Source organism: Pantherophis guttatus, chromosome 1 (assembly GCF_059756535.1).
Source record: "Pantherophis guttatus breed Tessera chromosome 1, ASM5975653v1, whole genome shotgun sequence".
In the NCBI taxonomy this organism is placed as follows: domain Eukaryota; kingdom Metazoa; phylum Chordata; class Lepidosauria; order Squamata; family Colubridae; genus Pantherophis; species Pantherophis guttatus.
In genome coordinates, this window is record NC_142063.1 from 284,338,105 (window position 1) to 284,353,527 (window position 15,423).

Sequence of the window (15,423 nt, forward strand, 5' to 3'; positions counted from 1 at the left end):
GTTTTGGAACCATGTCTTGCTACTTAGAATAAAGATCTTTCTGACTTGATGTATTTAACTCTTTGCTCATGTTTGCACATTTTTATAATTAGTTTCTATTTTAATTCATTTTAAAAGTATTTCCAAATGTATGAATCAGTGTAAACATTTATATAAGAATAAACAAATATTTAATAACTTATTAATGTTTAATACAATATTAAAATATGTAGAGTTTTACCTTTTTGATGTAATTTACAAATGTGTTTATTTGATTCTATTTGATTCTTTTCAAAGCTTTAGATGCACGTTTAGAGGTTGGATTGGAACATCAAGCAGAACTGATGCTGAAAATGATGTCTACTCTGGAAGCCGATTCCATTTTGCAGGCCCTGACCAATACATCTCCTACATGTAATTTTGCACAGTTAAACCTAAGCATCTCTGAATGTTATGGTAATCTTTCTCTTGCTATTGTAGATAGTCTGGAATTTGTAGCTGAATAGTGGTTGTATTATGTCAATTATATCTAGTAACAATTAGGTATAATTGACATAATTACATATTAAGTACACCAAGGAGTCTTGGTGGTGCAGCGGACTAAACTGCTGTTAAAGTAGCACTTAGCTGCCAGCTGCCTGCAATTACTGCAAGTTCAATTCTCACCAGGCTCAAGGTTGACTCAGCCTTCCATCCTTTCGAGGTAGGTAAAATGAGGACCCGGTTTGTGGGGGCAATAAGCTGACTTTGTATAAAATAGAACACTGTTCGGGGGGGCCAAAAAGCCCTACTGAGCAGGTATATACAAAAGTATGAAGGCTATTGCTTAATGCATTGTAAGCCGCCCTGAGTCTCCGGAGAAGGGCGGCATATAAATCGAACTAATAAAATAAATAAATAAAATAAATATTAACTTCCCAGCATACACCTAGTTTTACAAACCCTATTAATTTCTTAGTTCATTATAAATATATTATATATATGAGAGGGCTTTTGAAGTATATTGGAGTTCCCTATTTGGGAAATCTATTTATCTTTTTAGAATGTTCTTAAGATGTTATTTCAACAAGTGTCAATTTGTCTAGCTAATATTTATCAACTTGGTGGTTATTTACAGTATATAACAATAAGCATGCAGACATAAACAATAGCAAAACATTAAATAATATAGGTGTTTTCTAGAAAATAGGACATCATGCACTGGCCACACTCACCCCCCTTTTAACGAAGGGGGGAAAAGTTGTGATACATCACGTGATGACAATGTGTCATCATGAGTTTGACACCCCTGACATAGGATATGCAAAGAATTTAAATAAATTTCCTAGCAGTATGTTTGCCAGACTAATTACAGTTTGACCTTAAGTTATTGTTACATCCATCTGTTTTTTCAAGTTATTTAATTCAGTTTGAATTCTAGGAAACTGATCACAATATTTTGGAAGAATAACACATTCAGTGACAAATACTATGTGATTCTCTTTTGTAATTAAAAATATCTTGGCTTTTCTTTTTTTGCTAGTAACTCAGTCTCCTGGTGGAACAGATGATTCTTTGCTTCGTGGTTTGCATACTTCAAATCAAAACAATCAGTTTATTATCCAGTTGTCCTCCATTCCAGTGTTAAGCACATGCTTCAATAAACTATTTTCCATGTTACAAGTCCATCATGTTCAGGTACATAATTGTTGCTGTTGGAATTTGTAGAAAGTTCATATACTGTGTTGGCATTTAGTATCAAGAAATGTACACTCGCTCAGCCCTATAATTTATTGTGTTGATGCCTAGTCTGCTGTTTGTATTTTCAAGTTGATGTTTCTAATAAAAGTATTGTGACTGTGCCATATTACTTTAATAAATATACTGTATTTGAAAATAAATTGATACGTATTTCCAGAACAGACATACATACACATAGATGAATATCATTTATGATGTACTTTTGCAAATTAAACAATATATTCTAAGGCTGAGATAATTCTTATAGGTAAAGCGCTAGTTAACAACAAAATATTAATAGCATAATTTTAATTAAAAGCTGTTTTTATCATTTTAAAAAATAGGCATGCATTTGTGCTCACATCACTCACATATTATACTAAAACATAATATAATACATTTTTATGTAGATTCTATGAAGCCATGCACTGGTGCTTTAAACTGTAGTTTCGTGGGATGAGTTTGCACATAACATTCATCCAACATATCCAGTTATAATATATATTTAAGCTGTGATTTACAGTATTACATTTTTATAATGTCATCTTCTGGATTCTGAGATGGTTTCATTAGTAAATACAATTATATTGTTAAAATAAGTACCTACCTAAGTTTTCAAGTAAGCAATGGAACTTTAGGGGAACAAATGAAATTATTAAGCTCCAATAAAACAAACAAAAATATTTTCTTGAAAAACAACAAGTCAAACACAAGCAAACATTAATTTGGATGTTATGTTGCTGCTTTGACAAACTGGTTATTAATCTGCTTTTAGTAACCATACAAATTAAAATATGACAGAAATAATACAGTCTGCCTTTTGAATAACAGCTGCTAATATTTGTTCTCTAGCTTGAGTCCCTACTACAGTTATGGCTCACATTAAGCCTGAATTCTGGAACTTCTGGAACTAAAGACAACTGTACTGACATTTTCTTATACAATGCCAACCGGACACCTGTCATTCCTTTAAACCAAGGTGAGCTGCATCACTGTGCACTGCTGCATTGATCTAAATAAGTAGTTTTAAAAATACTGGGATTCTTCTGTATTCAGTATACTGTACTACAGGTAGTCCTTGACTTAACAACAGTTCATTCAGTGACCTTTTGAAGTTAAAATGGCACTTAAAAAGTAACTTTACGACTATTTTTCACACGACCGTTGCAGCATACCCATGGTTGTGTGATCAAAATTCAGACACATGGCAACTGACTCATAGTTATGACGGTTGCAGTGTCCCTGGGTCATGTGATCATCTTTTGCCACCTTCTGACAAGCAAAGCCAATGGGAAAGCAAGATTCACTTAACAACCATGTTACTAGCTTAACAACTGCAGTGATTCACTTAACAAGTGTGGCAAGAAAGATCGTAAAATGGGGCAAAACTCACTTAACAAATGTCTCACTTATCAACAGAAATTTTGAGTTCAATTGTGATCGTAAAGTTGAGGACTACCTATATATTCAGATTGGATTTTTTGTTAGATTGTATGGTAAATTGAAGAAATATCTCCAGTTAAAATTAACTGCCAAAAAGAAAAAGATAGGAGATGGATACTTTGAGTCCTTTATATATCCTTTGTTCCTTTGTATTTGAAAACCAATTCCTGAATCCACTTTTTCTTTCTACCATAAAACATATTGGAATACCTTTTTCTCACATTAAAGTATGCTTAAAAAATGAATTAAGCTTTCAACTGGAGTTAATTCTAACACTGTTTTAAGTGATCTCCATATTAGGTAGACAGCCAAAAGTCATTCTGACAGTAAAATGGTGAATACATAGAGAGATAGAGAGATAAATGGCCTTTAGGGTAAAACATAATACACTTAAGCAATTAAGGAGCATTTAAAATGATAAAATGTGCAGATTACAGAATCAGGTTTCTTTCTCATACCTTAGATTAGTTAGCATAAGTGAATGCTTTCTCATTCTGTAGTATGTTGTCTGCTGTTGTAAACCACCCAGAGTCACTTAGGTGAGGTGGGCGGTATAGAAATTTAATAAATAAATAAATTCCTGGGTTTCTTTTATTTGAAAGAAATTCTGTATTTAACACATGTAGAATCTCCAATCAATTGTCTTCAAAATAAACGTGGGCACTTTTAATCTCTTTGATTGCTTGTATGTCCTCGACTAATAACCGTTCATTTAGTGACTGTTCAAAGTTACAACAGCATTGAAAAAAATGACTTATGACCATTTTTCATACTTATGACCGTTGCAGCATCCCCATGGTCACATAATCATCATTCATATGCTTGGCAACTGGTTCATATTTAAGACTGTTTCAGTGTCCTGGAGTCATGGGATCACCTTTTGCAACCTTCTGACAAGCAAAGTGAATGGGGAAGTCTGATTCACTTAACAACTATGTTACTAATTTAACGACTGCAGTGATTCACTTAATAACTGTAACAAGAAAGGTTGTAAAATGGGGCAAAACTCAATAATTGTCTCGCTTAGCAACATAAATTTTGGGCTCAATTGTGGTCATAACTTGAGGACTACCTATGTATGTATGCATACACACACACACACATACACACACACACATTTATATTTCATATATCTAGACTGCTCATCTCCCCCAAAGATTTGGTGCCTGCTTTCTTCCATTTTTCTATCTCTGGGGGCTGCACAATATACAGGTACATAAGCTTGAGGGTTAGGAATATATTACTATCCCCTTTTATTAGTCTGTAAAGAAAAAGAGCAATAATACTTATCCTAGGGTCAGTTGGCTAATTTGGTCATTAATATGCTATATGCTCATTATCTAAATAAGACAACAAATGCTGCTTCATATATCATCAAATTCTTGCATGGATGTCCAACACTGAATTTTTTTTAATGTTCAAAATTGCTTGATTTCTGCATGCATATCTTGACATATTCTAAACACATTGACAACATGTGAAATGATGCCAGGTAGTATGCCTGTAGACAGTCTATGACAGCAACTCTGTTAATTGCTGTGGATACAGAAATAAGACCACTACCAATAAGTCTTGGTCTTCGTTTCAACAGAGAGGAAACAATGAAGCCAAAGCAAAACCAGAATTTTACTTTTTTATCTTGAATGCTGATGAAATTATAACAGTTTTTCCTGTCTCACTCTTCCAGTTTCATGCATGTTATTCCTAAGTGACATACGTAGTTTATTTATTAGCTTGGGAGATCCAAAGACTAAAGAGTCTGGCATAATGATTTTTTTTTCCTTATCTAAAAAAATGATCAGTTCCCTTTTCAAATAATTCAACAATAATACCAAAAACTGCAACTTATCGTTGTGATATGCTATTTTTGATTTCTTTGGTTTTTTTCAGCATCAGTAACTAGCTTCCTGACAGTCTTGGCATGGTATCCTAATACCTTGCTGCGAACATGGTGCCTTGTACTTCACAGCCTAACTCTCATGACAAACATGCAGTTCAATTGTAAGTTCAAGTTAAGTTTGAAATGTAGTTATCGTTTTATAAAATAGGATATTTTAAAAATTGTTTTGCCTAAAAGTAGTAGATTGATGCCTCATTTTAATCAGTGTATTTGTTAAAATATCAGCATAAAATAAGAACCTCTTATATTAATTCAGTGTATGGAACATGGAGAATTACTGATCAAATGAATCTAGATTTCAATTCACAACATATGCTTTGTGTAGACCAGGGCTGTCAAACTCCCAGCCTGCAGGCTGGATGCGTCATGCACTGGCCACACCCGGTTTAGCAAAGGGTAAAAAAGTTCCAATACGTCACATGACGTCACCGTGACAACATGAGTTTGACACCCTGGTGTAGACCATATCAACTCCATAAGTTTATACTGAATAGTGGATAGCAATGACTGGATAGGGAATATCTCCATTAGCAGCAGTATACCTGAAAATACTTTTCATGCATCCAGCACTTAATTTTTAAAAATCTGTTCTTAAAAAGCAAATTGAAAAATTGACATACTTGAAAGAAAAGATCAATTTCTAAATGCATTTATTAGGACTGTATGACTGTTTGGGGTTCAAAACAGTTGTTCTAAGCAAAAAATGTTCCCATACCGTTCTAGTCTGAAATGTATTGACTTTGCAATAATTCTGTTTTAAATTCAGATTGAGTCCAAACACTTAAGAAAGGGCTGGGACACTTCCAGTGAAGTCAGAACAGCTGTCTCCAGCCCAAAATACAGATTATGGATTTGAAACAAAGTATTTCTGAGAATTCAAAACATTTTTAATTTGATACATTTTGCAGATCACTTACATTTATTAGCATAGGCTGCATAAGCATTCTTAGCAAGTGAAAACTGGATGGATATAGATTCCTGCTTGTGTGGTATGGTCACATACACAGAAAAGGAAGACAATGTTAAAGTGGAATAGTCATATGCATCCTTAGGGGCTACTGTGTCTTCTGATATTTGTGTGTTTTGTGACTATGTCCAACCAAATACTTTGTTAAAGACTTACCGTACTCATAGTAGCCATTTTGTGAGAATATCTGTAAGCATCCATGATCTGCTTTCCAAATTCTGTAAGCCCCAAAGATGCATTATTTATTCCCAGTTTTTATAACCTTGATAAATAATCTTGATAAACACAGCTGTTGCTCTCCTACATGTATTTCCCCCATACAGCTTGGCTGCTTGAAACTGGCGGCCCTTCTTTTGTTTTGAAAGTGGCAGATGGAGCTATGAAAGAGATCCGGTAGTTTATGACTAAGTATTTAAGACATTCACCAAGGCAACTAGAGACTAGGGTCTCTTTTAAATAACAGAATGAAATCCCTACTTTGTTAAATGAAGACATTTAGGAATGTCTTCAGGTACTGCCTAGAACATGCAAATTAATTCTGATAGTTAGAAAGGAATGTATTTTAAAATTCAGAATTTCAGAATGCTGTATATATAGAATGAACATTTCAGAGTCATATATCAGGTACTATAATTTAAGCTGAAGAGCCAACCTCTTATTTGTTTTACAGCTGGTTCTAGTAGTGCCATTACATCTCAGGAAAGTACTGCCCAGCTGTTGGTATCAGATCCTAATCTTATTCATATTTTAGTGAAGTTTCTTTCTGGAACAAATCCCCATGGAACAAATCAACATAGTCCACAGGTAATATTTTTCATTCATATTAATTTTGTTTGCTGATTTGGTTTATATACTATCTTTATTTTTGTATTATTCGGGTAGTCAGTTGGAAGCATGTATGTTAATCTTTTAAGAGAAATAATATGAGTATTCAAACCTACCAATTAACATTGCAGTTTTAAATGTGAATATGTAGATCTCTCTTTCCTTGAAATCAGAATGGAATGCAATTTTAATCACATTAAATAGTTTAATCACAAACTATTTCAGAACAATGTAGTTATTCAGAATATAATGCAAATATTTCTTTAAATCTCTTTCAGGTTGGCCCAACAGCCACCCAAGCTATGCAAGAATTCCTTACTCGTTTACAAGTGCATCTTTCTTCAGCATGCCCTCAGATGTTCAGTGAATTTTTATTAAAGTTGATACATATTCTTTCAATTGAGAGGTAATGTTTATTATAAATACCAAAATTTATAGTTTTGGACTATAGAAACATTGCATATGTTTATTTTTAGAATTTGTCAATTTTCAGCAAATGGATATTAAATTACCATGTTTCTGACTTGTTAAACATATTAAAACTATTCCTGGAAACAGGAATTGAGGAGAAAAAAACAGTTTTATCTGAATTCATAATTAAACAATAAACCCTAACCATAATTATTTTGGACCATGCAAAATAAAACTGAAAGCCGTCAGCATGAAATTCTGTTGGCAAGCCAAGAGAATGATTAAAATAAAATAAAAAAATCCAACAGGAGCAATACATGTAAACAATAAAGACGGTATCTAAGATCATGGAAGTTATTTAGTGATGCATTGTTCTTTGAAGTTTACAATAAAAATGAGCAGTGGTTCAGAAAATGAATCAGAAACTAGGTGTATGCAAACAAAGGAAAGGGCTACTTTATGAACCATATTGGCTCAGGCACCCCTGCTTTGCAGAGTGCCCTTTAGTTTGGTGGACTTGTTTCCCCAATCCCTAGTTGCAATAATACTAAGATCCTATCAACATTGCTGTTCTTTGAATCATTTGAAGCAGCTGGGGTGGGGAGGGTAAGCTTTTCATCAAGTGTAATGATGGCCAACATTTTGGGCTTAGTGAGTTCTATTAACTGCCACAGAACTCTTCCCAGCTCCCATAAGGAGCTATTCAAAAGTATCAAAGGCCTTCAAAAGTATTATGATACAAAGAAACAAAAGAAGAAAGTAATTTGAAGGAACGTATTTATAAGACAAAGTGGAATCTTCTGAGAATTAGGATAAGTCCAAGGCTTTTACCACTAGCCATCACCATCATGTTTTTATATTTTAGATTGAGGGTAATTACAGCAAGAAAGATTAATGTAGCACATTCAGACTAAGGAATTAGACTAAAGACACAGCATGAATTTGTTAAGGAAGACAGGAATTTACCACGGTTAATGTATTTACAAATTGATGGGATGGTACAAAGTGACCTTAAGAAAGAAAGACGTGACTCTGAGAAAGATTACAGGATTTGAAACACTTAGAATCAAGAGAAACTATTGGAATGTATTTATAAATAGTTGTTGAAATATGACACAGAGACAGACTAAAGTAAACATTTCTCATTGAAGTGAATGCAAAACGTTAAAGAAGTAATTACAGCAGCAAAATGGAAAAATTAATAAAATCCATTCCAACCTATAATTTAGGGAAAAATTGGTATAAAATGTGTTATAGAAGATATATACTGTAGGTAACTCCATCATTGATTAACTAGGTGGACAAATTATATAGTAAGTGCTGGAAATGCCATAGTCAAAAAGGAACATTATATCATGTGATGGTAATGCAAAAAACAAAAATCTCAGAAGTATTAGAAATGAATCAAGCGTTAAGAATTTTTAAAAAGTAAATTTGAATAAAACCACAAGTATTTTTATTAACAATATTTTTTAAAATATAAATAAAAAGCATCACGATTTACTCAAATAGTAACAACACAATGTTAAAAATGGCAAAAGGTGGTAAAATGAAAATTTGATGATGATACAAGATTGGGAGACCAAAATTGAAGAATATGAACAATGGGAAAACTGACAATATACAGTATTATTCATAAAAAGTTTATGCAAGCAGGAATGGTTCATTTATATATGACGTGCTACACAGCAAGACAAAATTATGCACTTGGAATATGTTTTCTAGAAGAAAAAATTAAAAGATTAATTAAAAATAATTGATGAAATGATTGTTGCTTAAAATATAAGCAACAATCTCCAATGTTTAATGTTCAATATAAATCATAAATATTTAAATAATGGTTAATGGTTGAAAAATGGGAAAAAAGAGGAAGAGTGTGTTACTGAAACCTGTTTGTACTATTTTCTCTTATGTTTCATTCCTTTTTTTTATTTTTGTGTCTTCTGATATTTATTTTTATTTCTATGCGGTTTTTTGGCTAGGCTTATATAACAAAATATGCAGTATGTATACCTGCATGTATTTTGATTTTCATCAGCTGAAATAACCCCAATTTTCATTTCCCTTTATTTCTAGGGGTGCTTTCCAGACGGGCCAGGGTCCTCTGGATGCACAAGTGAAGCTTTTGGAATTTACCCTTGAGCAGAATTTTGAAGTCGTTTCAGTGAGCACCATTTCTGCTGTCATTGAATCCATCACATTTCTAGTGCACCATTACATTACGTGTACCGATAAAGTGATGTCTCGTAGTGGTTCTGATAGTTCAGTGGGCGCTCGAGCTTGTTTTGGAGGCCTCTTTGCTAATATCATCCGGCCAGGGGATGCCAAAGCAGTCTGTGGAGAGATGACGAGGGATCAGCTCATGTTTGATTTGCTCAAGTTGGTCAATATCCTGGTTCAGCTGCCTCTTTCAAGCAACAGAGAGTATAGTGCTCGGGCTCAGGTGGCTAGCAGCACCATGGACAGTGTCTCCGATGAAGAAAAGGTTTCTGGTGGAAAAGATAGCAATGGAAACAGTGGGAATACTCAAGGCTCCACTGTCTATGTAGCTGACCTAGTCTTAGCAAACCAACAAATTATGAGCCAGATTCTGTCTGCTTTGGGCCAGTGTAACAGCAGTGCTATGGCAATGATCATTGGTAGGTATTTTAATTATGCATTTATATAATTTCTGTATCCTGCTTAACCATCTCAAAAGATCAGAGCAATTTCTGTGCAATTCTTAGGTAATCTATAATTCTGCCTGCTGTCGTTCAGCTACACCAGTATTTAAATAAATTGGCGCTAGAGTTTTTGTTTGTAAGAATACTCTGTATTTCAAATATTTTTATATAACCTGAATGAATGAATGAATGAATGAATGGTCATGTGCAATCAAGACATTTTTGACTCCTAACAACAACACAGACGGATAAGATGGAATAAGCTCAGATAATATGACACATGTTTTTTATCCCTGAATTATTATGGGTAACATTGTATATTTTTCAGCAAACTAACAAAAGAATTGGAAATGACACAAATAAAAATCTCAGTGTTAAACCCTATTCTTCCCACATACCAATCAATCTCAAATTCTCCTTTAAAATTTATTTTAAAAAATGGAGAATGGTGTGCAATAATTGGAAAATATCCATACCAAATTAGAAATATTATACAAATAATAGAATAAAATGCAGCAAAATAAATGTATTTAAGGAAAATCAAAACAATTGAAACAGAAAAAGAAACTGAATAACATTTCCTTTAAAATGCTTTAGCAAACGTATATATTTATTCATTAGGTACACATTCCACTTTTCCTCCAAAAACTCAAAATGGCATATGTAGCATTTCATCCTTCAATTTATATCCACAATAACAACTTTGCTGCTACCTGTGAAGTAACTTGAGCTGACCAGCCCAAAGTCACCAAGGGAACCTCCATGGTTTCTAGTCAATTTGAATGTATTTCCCTATTCCTAATCTACCAGTTTAATCACCATACCATATTGTCTCTTAATTTGGCACTGGAAAGAGTGCAGAGTTTGTAGCAGTCAAACATTCTTGTAAACATTCTAGAGTTGTTTTACTATATAAAGTGTCATTGATTTCTATGAAATACATACACACACAAACACACACACTATAGAGAGAGAAAATTCGGTTTCCATCCATACTAAATCAAATTACTTAGTACGTAATTGACTCAGAATATGATGTCTTAATATGTGAATGGGTATGTTTGTCTCAGTAGTCTGTAATGCTTGTGCATTTTCAGAAAGTAGTTCAAGAAGATAGCTTTTGAGGGGGGAAGGTCCCACTCTCATAACAGTGTGAAGAACATAAAATGATCTACTATTATTGCTATTTTATATTATATTATATTGCCCATTGAACCCTCAAAAATGCACTGAAAATGACATTATAAATCAGCTTTTGCATTTCTGTTTTGTCATTAACATGCATAATAGTGAAATATGAGTATGCTAAACTTACTGTCTTGTATGCTATTTGTCCTTCAATAAGAAACATGAGCTGATAATTTTATAGTACTTTTTTGGAAAGGTTGAAAGATCATCCTGAATTAAATGGATAATGCTATCTTAAATAGTTCACTGTTTCCCAGTGCCTTCAGATTTATACAATTCTTTATATCCTAGGGGCCAGTGGTTTACATCTTACAAAACATGAGAATTTTCATGGAGGATTGGATGCCATATCAGTTGGAGATGGATTATTTACTATACTAACAACACTCAGTAAAAAAGCTACAACGGTGCAAGTGATGCTTCAGCCAATTCTTACCTATATGGCCTGTGGATATATGGGGAGACAAGTAAGTGTTCAAAGAATTACCTTGTAATTGATTTCTTATCCTCTCTCTCCCTCTGCTGAAGACTTTGGGAAGTTGTTTGGACTGCTGATGACAGCCTTTTTTGTGTTATAAACTTGAACTGAATTAAATAGGGATCCACTGAAGAAAAGAAGCAATGAATGTTTAATCTAAATCTGGTCAGTTGACTTAGTTGCTCTTGTAGTTCTTTTCAGTAAGTTCTTTTTTCAGCCCAGCTATTAAACATGGAGGACTCCTTTAAACTACACTGAGATGAAAATGTTAACTCATATTTTACTCATATAAGCTGTAGACATTATTCTTTGCAATAGGTATAATGGGCATTGGCAGATTTGTTTCACTGTTCTTCAGTTAACTTCAAACTGAATTTTAGTTTCAGAAAAAAAGTTGTTCAGATATTGTGAGAATTGTGTTATTTCATTTATTTTAATTGTTTAAAATAAAAACAGAAAAAAACATAGAAAAATGATCTAGTAAATCATTGTTCCTCTGTAGCATGAAGCCAACTTATATGGTTAACTTATCAATTGATTATGTACATCTAGGTAAATGGTTTTTTGTTTTGTTTTTTTGTTTCCACTAGGGTTCTCTTGCCACTTGCCAGTTGTCTGAACCCTTGCTATGGTTCATTTTAAGAGTGCTGGATACCAGTGAGGCACTGAAAGCTTTTCATGATATGGGTAAGGATCTTCTTTTCCATTTTCTATAAATATACTGAAATTACAATCAAAGCAATCAAAATTTCAATCAAAACAGGTTTGTACATGAGCTAAAAGATTCCTTGTGTCCCTACCCAGCCTTCCCAATTTGTGTACTTCAGACTGCACTTTTGCTCTAAGAGTTTTTGATTATTAAGAGAACAGGAAAAAGGAAGGGACCACGTGAGGGGAAATAGTTGCAAAATGGCTGGTCTCAAATATGGTTTAAATTCTGATCAAAGAATTTTGAACATCCTCTCTTTGTATAGGCATAATTTTTTCCAGATTTTTAATAAACTGTTCTCGGCTTTTTGTCAAAACTGGTTAAATTGTAACCGATCATATTGTTATTCTCTTTCTGTTATTGACTTTCGTTCTTAGGAGGTGTTCAGCTCATTTGCAATAACATGGTGACCAGTACCAGAGCCATTGTAAACACAGCGAGAAGCATGGTTTCAACTATTATGAAATTCTTAGACTCTGGCCCTAGCAAGGCAACAGATGGTACTTTGAAAGCAAGAGTACTAGCCTCTGAGCCTGATAATGCAGAAGGGATCCACAATTTTGCACCATTGGGTAAGTTACGTATCCCTATATTTGGTATTATTTTGAAACACAGTAGAATAGAATGTGTTGACAGGTTTTGAGGAAAACTCAGATTTTGCAAAATAATATTAAATTACTAGAGAAAACAGAATGGGGGCTGCAGCCAAGAAATTAAAAGATGCTTGCTCCTGGGGAGGAAAGCTATGGCAAATCTAGACAGCATTCTAAAGAGCAGAGACATCACCCTGCCAAAAAAAGTGCATATAGTCAAGGCTATGGTTTTCCCAGTTGCAATGTATGGTTGTGAAAGTTGGACTATAACAAAGGCTGAGCGTCAAAGAATTGAAGCATTTGAACTATGGTGCTGGAGAAGATTCCATTGAGTCCCTTGGACTACAAGGTGATCAAACCAGTCGGTCCTAGAAGAGATCAACCCTGACTACTCTTTAGAAGGCCAGATCCTGAAGATGAAACTCAAATACTTTGGCCAGCTAATGAGAAGGAAGGACTCACTGGAGAAGAACCTAATGCTGGGAAAGATTGAGGGCAAAAGAGGAAGGGGACGACAGAGAATGAGATGGCTGGATGGAGTCACTGAAGCAGTAGGCGTGAGCTTAGATGGACTCTGGGGGATGGTAGAGGATAGGAAGGCCTAGAGGAACGTTGTCCATGGGGTCGCAATGGGTTGGACACGACTTTGCAACTAACAACAACAACAAGAGAAAACAGAAGGAATAATATTTGGTACAATAGGTACAAAATGTTACATTAGTATAGAAAGGAGGACTATGCAGGGAGTCATGATCATTTCAGGTATCATGAAATAGGTTTTCTGAAATGTTGAACAAGAATGTTTGCCACAAAATTTTGCTATATATCACAGTTCTAAAATTTGTAAGAACTGTACAGAATTGTTAAAGGTATATATTATCTAGCCTTTGGCTAAGATTTGATATAACAGAATAACAAATTTGGCAGGGACTTTGGAGGTCTTCTAGTCCAACCCCCTGCGCAAGCAGGAAACTCTATATCATACCAATCTCTTACACAAAGAAAAATATGGAAAGATTTACATTGTAACCGTTTCACCATTAAATTTGATTTACATATGTTTTAGTCATGTTTAATAAGTGTTACTTTTAGAGCTTCAGTTGTATAGCAGCTCAGATAAGAACATGATTTAAAGTCATTGCATTTAACCATAGCTTTTTTGAATTAAAATCACTAGATGTTCCTTGTTTCATTGTAACTAAAAGAAAATTTAAACACTTGAGCGTTTTTTAAAGATTTCGCTTCTCACAGTGACCAAAACTCCCATTATGCTTTTTGGTTCAGAAACTTTAGATGTGATAATCATTAGCAAAAATCTTATCTTTGCAAATACTTTCGGAACATTTTTTAAAAAAACTGTTTAGTATCTCCCCACCACCAACACCACTGTAAAAGCCTTTCCAGAGAGTTGTAGTTCAAATTTATATTAAGTGTTTTTGATTGTTTAATGTATCTTTAAATATGAGAGCAGACCATGTAATTAGATGCTCTATCTTCCCCTGAGATAACAAATATTTCTCTGACAGTATGAAGCATGACTGAAAACTAAGAACTTCTATTTAGGCCAATCACAATTTATAAACATTTGTATTAAGTTTCTGTCTTTCTTACTCTCTCTGTGGGAAATACATAAAAATTGTCTGTTGTTATGAGGAATGCATCTACTATTGTGGCAATTTCTGTCAACTAGTAAGGGCAAAGATCATGTGACATATTTTGTCCTAGACTTGTTCCGGGTGGATTTCATTTAAATCAAGTTGATTTAAATCACTAGTAAAATGGCTTGATTTAAATCAACTTGATTTAAATCATAATTTTTAAAGAGCAACTGTCATCTCTGTCCTGCAATAGCTCCTCCTCTGACCTGCTGTTGACTCACCAACCATCCCAATATTGCAGAATATACAGTCTCATGCTACATAACTAAGCTCCATTTCATGCTGAATAAACTAAATTATTAATGTATCTTAAATAGAAAACTATCTTTAGATAGATTTTTAGTCCAGAAACATTTTATTAAGATAAATTTGATAAAAATAAAAAAAAAATCCAATTTAAATTTTAAAAATCCAATTTAAATTTTTAAAAAATGTTTTTTTAAAAAATATCGATTTTTATCCACTCTGGGCTTGATGCCAGGGAACTTCAAATCTTCCTTACCTTTCACCGAAGACAGCATTTTTTTCAATAGCTATCCTCTATAATACTTCCTTTCTCCGGAATGGCCAGAAAATCAAGTTTACACTTTCTTATTTGTTCAGGCAGTCAGTTCCACAGACAATTACTTCCAGCAGAAACAAGATGGGAGATACTTAACTTGTTAGACACTTTGTGGGCCTATATATTCTGCCCAAAGACCATTATCAATTACATTTCTTATATCTGATAGATGGTCTTATGACAGCCCTCCTTTCTAAAGTAATGGGAGGGCTTTTTCTTAGAGACCTGGGTGAAAGATGCCAGGAGAGCTTACTTGAAGAGTGTCATTGTTTACAGGCTTTCTCTATACAGTATATCAGGTTTGCATAGAGATCACCCTTCAAAATTA

General features: G+C 33.9%; 1 protein-coding gene across 14 annotated transcripts in view; it reads left to right on the top strand.

Annotated features, from left to right (window-relative positions):
- The window catches only part of BIRC6 (baculoviral IAP repeat containing 6), a 157,085-nt gene that overhangs the window by 67,576 nt on the left and 74,086 nt on the right, over positions 1-15,423 (top strand). For 10 of the 14 annotated variants that reach the window (XM_034428129.3, XM_034428130.3, XM_087883048.1 and 7 more), the window contains 10 exons: positions 277-435; positions 1,502-1,656; positions 2,551-2,677; positions 5,032-5,142; positions 6,679-6,812; positions 7,112-7,239; positions 9,321-9,883; positions 11,387-11,562; positions 12,164-12,260; positions 12,660-12,854. In XM_034428129.3, coding sequence (XP_034284020.2) covers positions 277-435; positions 1,502-1,656; positions 2,551-2,677; positions 5,032-5,142; positions 6,679-6,812; positions 7,112-7,239; positions 9,321-9,883; positions 11,387-11,562; positions 12,164-12,260; positions 12,660-12,854 — 1,845 coding nt within the window. The remainder of the gene's footprint in view (positions 1-276; positions 436-1,501; positions 1,657-2,550; positions 2,678-5,031; positions 5,143-6,678; positions 6,813-7,111; positions 7,240-9,320; positions 9,884-11,386; positions 11,563-12,163; positions 12,261-12,659; positions 12,855-15,423) is intronic. The other 4 variants (XM_034428133.3, XM_087883049.1, XM_034428134.3 and 1 more) reach the window with 1 other exon arrangement.